Source organism: Mugil cephalus, chromosome 1 (genome assembly GCF_022458985.1).
Source record: "Mugil cephalus isolate CIBA_MC_2020 chromosome 1, CIBA_Mcephalus_1.1, whole genome shotgun sequence".
In the NCBI taxonomy this organism is placed as follows: domain Eukaryota; kingdom Metazoa; phylum Chordata; class Actinopteri; order Mugiliformes; family Mugilidae; genus Mugil; species Mugil cephalus.
In genome coordinates, this window is record NC_061770.1 from 18,622,307 (window position 1) to 18,630,264 (window position 7,958).

Genomic DNA, 7,958 nt, shown 5'->3' on the forward strand with positions numbered 1-7,958 from the left:
GCTGCTCTCCTTCGTGTCTGACTTCACCCTCGACTTTTTAGACGTAGATGAAGAGTCTCAGTGTCCAAACGCAAAAGGTGAAACCAAGACAACTGGACGTGCTTCAGCTTCCACCGCTTCACTTATACTTTCAAACCTCAGACTGATACTTTTTAATGACAGATTTATAATAGAATAGAAGGAAAATGCGTTGCAGTATATTTAATCTTTAGACTTTGCTGCTCTGCCTGTGGCACATGGGAAAATCTTCCAGCATGAAACTGGCCTCCTGTGATCTATGATCTATGAAGACGTCCAGGAAAGAAATCAGGATTATTGAATTATTAACTCTATGTGATATGATGTTCCATGATGCATGAAAAGAAGTTACACCCGGAAGTAAAATATCTGCTCAAGGAAATGCAGGCATTCAAGGCGTTCCAGTTTTTCTACATTTGGTCCTGTGCAAACATGTGTAGCTCTAAGGAGAGTTTACATAAGAAAACGTTTATTTATTCCACGTTTGGGAATCACCCTCTCAAATACATTGAATTAGGTAAGAAAAATTATGCAAAAAACAATAACAGACCATATAAAATTTGACAGAATGTACAAAATATACAAGAATATAACAGCACTGACAGCATATGCAGTGTGGGCTGGGAATTAAAGAAATGACTGGACTGGAGGGACAACAGTGATGCTGTGTACAAGGAGGTGCTCAGGAAGGTCTTTCAGTGTGTGCAGTAAATTACTAGAGTCTTTCTACCAGTCTGTTGTAGCGAGTGCCCTGTTCTTTGCTGTGGTTTGCAGCAAAAAAGACATCAGCAGGATCAACACACTGATCCAAAAGGCTGGACATGTCGGTGGATCGGTGGAGTCGTTTCTCTCAGTGAGGGACAGGAGGACACTGGATAAACCGCTCTGCATTATGGACAACCCATCCCATCCACTACACCAAACATTAGAGGGTCAGAGGAGGGTCAGAGAGGATTCGGCTGCGCTGCCATAGTGAATGCTACAGAACTATTTTTAATCTATATTCTATCCAGCTGTATAACAGATCATCTTTTTGTGACAATTAAGCTACTATGATCAATTAATTTCCCTTGTGGATCATTAAAGTCTGTCTAAGTCTAAATCTACACTAAATAATGATCCCATTATATTTCATTTAAATAAATAAATAATAATATTACTTCAAAATATTTTTTTCAAGGGATTGTTCATAAAAAATGAAAAATTTGTCTATTTTCAGAAACTTTAGATCATTATGGAGGGGCAATTCTGCCACAATAAATAAAATACAATAAAATAATACAACACAGTAAAATACATAAATAAATACCTACAGATAAATGTCATAAATAAATAAATAAATATACACCATAAATAAATAAATTGATACATAAATATGGAATATATATCTGTAGGTATTTATTCATTCATTCATTCATTCATTCATTCAATTTTTTATTTGTTTATTTTTTTTATTTTGTGGCAGAATTGGTCCTCCACAGTTCATGAGCTGAACATGTTCATAGAAAAGTGGAGGTCAAACTTCAATCTCAGGTTCGCTAATATTTGTAGTTTAAATTCATATTTTCCACTATGAAACAATAAAGACGTGACTTTTATTTTAGTGTCCCTTATTAAACTTGAGATAAAGTAACTTTTGTCTCGTGATTTAGAGGATTAAATGTAACAAATTGTGAAATATGAAGCAGCAGAAATCGAGAGAAGACTCAGTAAAAGCGTGTCCTGAAATAGACGCCATTTATGTTGGAGTGTGGGCGTGAGCTGACGTAACCTGAGTGACAGTCGTCTCAGCCAATGGGAAAACAGATACCTCTGCTCAGGATTCGCGACCAATCAGTGAGCGAGATAAAAATCGCTTCAGTCCGACGCCCGCTCTCTGATTGGTTGGATTCTCTACGTGGGCGTGCGTAAGCGTCTCCGTCAGGTTTGGCTGAGAACGAGGAAGTGAGGTGAGGAGGAAATCTGCAGAGAAGAAGAAGGACTGGCGTGTGCGCTCGACTGTCATTTAGACGCTTTTACCTTCCAGATAACTTCACCCGCAGAGCACCATGGCTACGTAAGTCCTCTAATAAGTTTTAAACTTCTTTATTTAGTCGGGAGTGTTTCTTAGGGTACTTTATTGTTATTTGTTGTTGAGTTTATAGCTGCATTTTCTCATTTTACAGAGTAATATTCTTTCATAGTTTGTATAAAATGTGCAGCTTCAGAGTAAGAATATATTAAATGGGTTTCAAAATGAAGATTAGACGGGTTAACAGTGAGGGTGGAAGCTATGAATTGTGGGAAATGACAGGGAGCCTTAATTTGTAGTAGTAAAACTAGATCAAACATATGGGTTCAGGCCAGACAGAGATTCCAGTGTTTCCCCACATCCTTCAGCCTAACTGTGAATCCTTGTTTCCACAGAGCAGACATTGCATTGATTGGTTTGGCCGTCATGGGCCAGAACCTCATCATGAACATGAACGACCACGGCTTCGTGGTAAGACCACGACCTCTCTGTATGTTTCTGTGCGCCCCGGCGAGGGTTCACCTTTACTCACCCCCCTCATCCTGCGTCCCCACAGGTGTGCGCCTACAACCGAACCGTGTCCAAGGTGCACGACTTCCTGAAGAACGAGGCGAAGGGCTCCAAGGTGATCGGGGCCGAGTCCCTGGAGGACATGGTGGCCAAGCTGAAGAAGCCTAGGAGGATCATCCTGCTGGTCAAGGCTGGACAGGCTGTGGACGACTTCATCGACAAACTGGTCAGTGGTTTGTTCTGAGTTCTGTTAAAATCGTGTGTGGGGAAACCAGTCCTGTCAAGTTAGATTCACACTTTTTTGTTTTGTTTATTTTTCTTTTTTTTGGTCAGGTTCCTCTTCTCGAGGCTGGAGATATCATCATCGACGGTGGAAACTCTGAATACCGAGACACAACAGTGAGTCCTCGAGGGATCACCGCCGTTAAGCGGGAACTCGTTATTCCTGAGTGAGGGTGTCCTCATGGTTCTCTTGTGTCTCTTGTCACACAGCGGCGGTGTAAGAGTCTGAAAGAGAAGGGCTTGCTGTTCGTCGGCAGCGGAGTGAGCGGTGGAGAGGAGGGCGCTCGATACGGACCCTCGCTGATGCCAGGGGGACACAAAGAGGCCTGGTGGGTCCTCACATAACTTCTCACGCTGCTGCAGATGAACAAACTGCTGATAACGTTGTGTTTGACTTTGGATTTTTTTTTTTTTTTTAAGGCCGCACATTAAAGATATCTTCCAGAACATTGCTGCCAAGGTTGGAACAGGAGAACCTTGTTGTGACTGGGTGAGTGGGATATTTTTATTTTTTTTTAATGGCGTTTATGTTAATTCTTAATGCACTGGTTATTCAGCAGATACGATCATGTCCCGCTACAATCGTTGTGCGTTTGTTTGTGCAGGTTGGAGACGAGGGCGCGGGGCATTTCGTGAAAATGGTTCATAACGGCATCGAGTACGGAGACATGCAGCTGATCTGTGAGGCCTATCACCTGATGAAGGACGTTCTGGGTATGGACCACGATGAGATGGCAAAGGTGAGCATCTTTTATTTATTTTATTTTAGTAATACTCTTCTGAGTCTGATGGTAAAACCAACGTGCCTGACTGTGTTTCGTCGCTTTCAGGCTTTCGACAGCTGGAACAAGACAGAGTTGGACTCCTTCCTGATTGAGATCACCGCCAATATCCTCAAATTCAGGGACTCTGACGGCGCACACCTGCTGCCCAAGATCCGCGACAGCGCCGGACAGAAAGGGACAGGGAAGTGGACGGCCATCTCGGCCCTGGAGTACGGCACACCTGTCACTCTGATCGGTAAGAGGAAGAAAAGATGTTGCGAACCAGGAAATCTCTCGCTTCCTTCCTTCTTCCTCCTCCAGCGAGGGCGGCTTTCAGTAAACACTTCATCTAGATGACAAATAGCGTTGCATCACAACTGTTGAGATTTCAGCGGAGAGGGTGCAGCAGGCGTAGCGATCAGATCTGTTGGTTTAGCTAAGGCAGCGGCGTGGCCGGTGATCTCCTCCTAGGGAACGTGGTCAATATGTGGCAGCCCGTAAGGAGATTGAAGGCTTTTCTAATGGTCTGTTCGTCTCAGGTGACATAAGGGGGATTTAGCTTTGGTCTTTGCCGTGACTCTATGACGGTCTGTTTCATAAACAGTCACAGACGAGAACAATGTGTCAGTCCTGCAGAGTGGATGTCCACCTTTTTTTGAGTGCATGGTTGATCCCAAAGTGAAAACCATATAAAAAAATATATTTTATAGCACACACTTGCCAGTCAGCAAGCTCCCTAGCTGCTGTAAACATGACTGATTGTTTAGTTTGCTGGGTTGCTGTCAGTGCCGTAGATCCTCTTGTGATAAAGTCGGGAATGTGGCACAAAAGGCTTCATTGTGTGACAACATGCGCATGGATGGCTTGATAGCCTAACGGGGATAACGTGTCCTTTCACTTGATCCACCGCTTTAACGGGCTGCGCAGGTTTTAGCAAGTCATGCTGACCCAACAGGTTTTTTTTTTTTTTTTCCCTCTTGCCGTGTGAGGAAATGATCATCCTTAATCTAACTGGGAAACTTTTCCTTCACGTATAGTTGACCCACCCGCTTTGAAAGCCTTGTAAATTCTGCTGAGTCATGCTGACCGGTGACTCTTAACGATAGCGTTGTGTCACTGTTTGCTTTCAAATCCCAAGTAATACTTTATCGCATGAGTTTAGACCTTTTTGTGACTGGGATGCTCGATGATTTTGTGCAACGCTCAGACAGTACGTGTGCAGGGAGCTAATTTTGCTCCCATTTCCTCCGTCCTCCCTCCCTTTCTGTGTGTCTCAGGGGAGGCTGTCTTTGCCAGATGCCTGTCCTCTCTGAAGGATGAGCGAGTGGAGGCCAGCCGCAGCCTCTCGGGGCCACAGGGGGTCAAATTCAGCGGCGACAAGGCTGCCTTCCTGGAAGACATTAGAAAGGTACGACTCACTGTATGGTACATATACACACACAGTGGACACAGCATTCGCTGAAAACCGGCGATTCAAATATGGTACATATATTGCACCAGAAAATTCAGATAAATGTGACAGATAAAGTCTAATACATTGACATAGTTCACAATAAAAGAATCCCACATTATTGTATTGGAATAAACGGATTCTTTGTCTTCTTCCAGGCCCTCTACGCCTCCAAGATCATCTCCTACGCGCAGGGCTTCATGCTGCTGAGACAGGCGGCCAAAGAGTTCGGCTGGTCGCTCAACTACGGCGGCATCGCTCTGATGTGGAGAGGAGGCTGCATCATCCGAAGGTACGTTGAACCTCATATCACGGGCTTACCTCACCGCCGCCTTGTTTGGAGTTCTTGCAGCACGGTGTGATGAAAGCCGCGGTTAGGCAGAAGTCGTTGAGAAACAATAAAATAGAGAAGTTTTTGTTCATGCAACTCTTTTAAATCTTAGCTGCGGAGCTGAAAGAAAATCTTCTTGTTGTGCCAAAATGAGATATTCAGTGTCATGTGTTGCAACACTGGCCAAACCTACATGAAAGAGAATACAGTCCTATAAAATCAGTTTGAGGGAGGAATGAGGAAACGATGGTTGTGACACAGCTTTGCTTTGTGTAATCTGAAATTGCAAAAACCTAATTCAAACACAACTATCCACCCTGTATGACTTACAGTGTGCAAAGGGTAAAGAGTTGATATGTTTGGCTGCAGTTTATTGAACTAGAATATGTAGACATGTTATAGTTAATTATTGCAGCTGCATGTCAACGCTGTCTTTCTCCTCTCTAGCGTTTTCCTGGGTAAAATCAAGGAGGCGTTTGACCGGGACGCTGAGCTGCAGAACTTGCTGCTGGACACTTTCTTCAGTAATGCTGTGCAAGACTGTCAGGTATGATGAAGGAGGAAGTGACCACACATACCGAACCTGCAATAGGAACTTTAACAAAGACATGAGGCAGCTCGTTTCCTCTTTTTTTGAAAAGAAGTGATGCAAGAATGCCACTTCTTGGTTTAATCGTCAGCTGTTGTCTGCTGATTTCTCTTTATACTGTTATTGAGGAAGACGCACATTCAATCCAAGCCCCTCTCCCAAATCTCTTTCTTCGACTGAAACAAACACAGTCGACCTTTCCATTGACTGAAGGGCTACCCTTAGTCAGAATCCCACTTCCTCTATTGCTTGGTGAGGCAATTAATAGCCATGTTGGAGTTGATTCCTGTAGTGTCTGCCTGTGTTAGCATGGTGGCTAATGTTAGCTGTCTTCCCTGTTACCTCCAGACAATATTGCAACAGGTTTTCAACATATCATATACATTTATATACCTATCGTTTGTCTAACCTAGCAACAGTGACATAGGACATGATCAGACTGGAAATAGTTTGTCCTCTGGCTACTAGAAACTCAAGTCTACTGTCTTGCTTTAGGCGTCGTGGCGCAGAACCGTCAGCACTGGAGTCCAGCATGGCATCCCCATGCCCTCTTTCACCACGGCTCTGTCCTTCTACGACGGTTACAGACATGAGAAGCTGCCGGCCAACCTCCTCCAGGTGAGACAGCAGTGGAAGCCGCAGAGCATATGGCACACGATTGTCACGGTGCAGCGGATTAAAACGGATCACGTGGAGCCGTGTTTGTGTGTTGTGTTGTGTTGGGGTCTAGTGGCCTTTAAGATCCTTGTTTTTAAACTACAGCACTGTAGTTTTTAAGTGTTTACTTATATTAGGTAGAAAAAAGCCAGTTAGTGGGTTGAATACGTTGGTTAAACGAACTCTTAACCCTTCAAGATGCTTAAATTGAGCATGTCTATAATTCATTCTTTTCTGTAAAATAAAACCTCTTTCCTTGCTAATGTCGTGTTTTCAGGCTCAGAGGGACTACTTTGGAGCCCACACGTATGAGCTGCTGTCCAACCCAGGTCAATTCATTCACACCAACTGGACAGGCCACGGCGGAAACGTGTCCTCTTCATCCTACAACGCTTAAGGACGATTCGCACGTACCCAAAAAAGAAAAACGAAACGGAAGGAAGGACGAGGGGGAAGTTGGCTGCAAGAGAAGACAACACGTTAAACATTCCACCTTCGTAACCCCACAGTAATTATTTAAGACCAACCCACACTAACAATCGGGACTTTCTACTCTTCTCAGAGACTTGTTCCAGTTTTATTTATCGAGACATGGAATCATAGATTATGTGTGTTGTAAAACCCTCCCCGCCCGCCCCCGTGTGTTTTGTTGTAGCGACGGTCACAAGAGGGAGGACTCGGCCTGGACATTACGCTGACTATCAGACTAATGTTCACCAGTCACGTCGGGCCCAGGGTTCACGGTGTTAACACTGGATTAAAGTGAACCGTTGCACTGTGCTGTATTAGGCTAAATAAAGATTTCAATCCCTTTATAATTAGCTTGAATGGTCCTTACTCTCTGGCTGCTGTAAACAGGATTGAGCTGTGTTTGTGTGTATGTGGGACTAAATTAAGCAAGAACCCACGGAGCTGAATAAGGTAAAGACACTTGGAGCTCGTCAGTTTTGCGGCAGTTCGCGTTTGAACTGTGCATATTCACACACTTCCCAATATATTAGATACACCAGTGAAAACAAATGCATTATACACGCATATAACAATTCTGCATTAATAGTTTTTCATGAATGTTATAACAGAAATTAATTACGTCGGTATGACTCAATTAAATATTTTTACAGATAAGAGCCTCCAAAATGAAGTTGAATCAACAGCTCTGTTATTTTATGCTGAACCTTCATGAAGATCAGACATGCTGCAGGACTGTTACATTTGAATGCATTTGTTTTCACTGGTGTACCTTACGAACTGGAAAGTGAATGTATCGCCTGTTAAAGCCCAGGAGAAACATCAGGTGTAGTCCTTTCAGTGGTCGTCCAGCAGGTGGCTCTATGACACCGTCACCT

The 7,958-nt window shown here is 43.7% G+C and overlaps 1 protein-coding gene across 1 annotated transcript; it reads left to right on the top strand.

Annotated features, from left to right (window-relative positions):
* Positions 1-1,914: 1,914 nt before the first annotated feature.
* Positions 1,915-7,430, top strand: pgd (phosphogluconate dehydrogenase). The gene is made up of 13 exons (XM_047579328.1): positions 1,915-2,074; positions 2,425-2,500; positions 2,586-2,765; positions 2,873-2,938; positions 3,032-3,150; positions 3,242-3,311; positions 3,427-3,561; positions 3,652-3,841; positions 4,863-4,993; positions 5,194-5,327; positions 5,814-5,913; positions 6,451-6,573; positions 6,890-7,430. Exons 1-13 carry the CDS (start codon positions 2,067-2,069, stop codon positions 7,007-7,009), a joined length of 1,452 nt encoding a protein of 483 aa, XP_047435284.1. The 5' UTR covers positions 1,915-2,066; the 3' UTR covers positions 7,010-7,430.
* Positions 7,431-7,958: the final 528 nt, after the last annotated feature.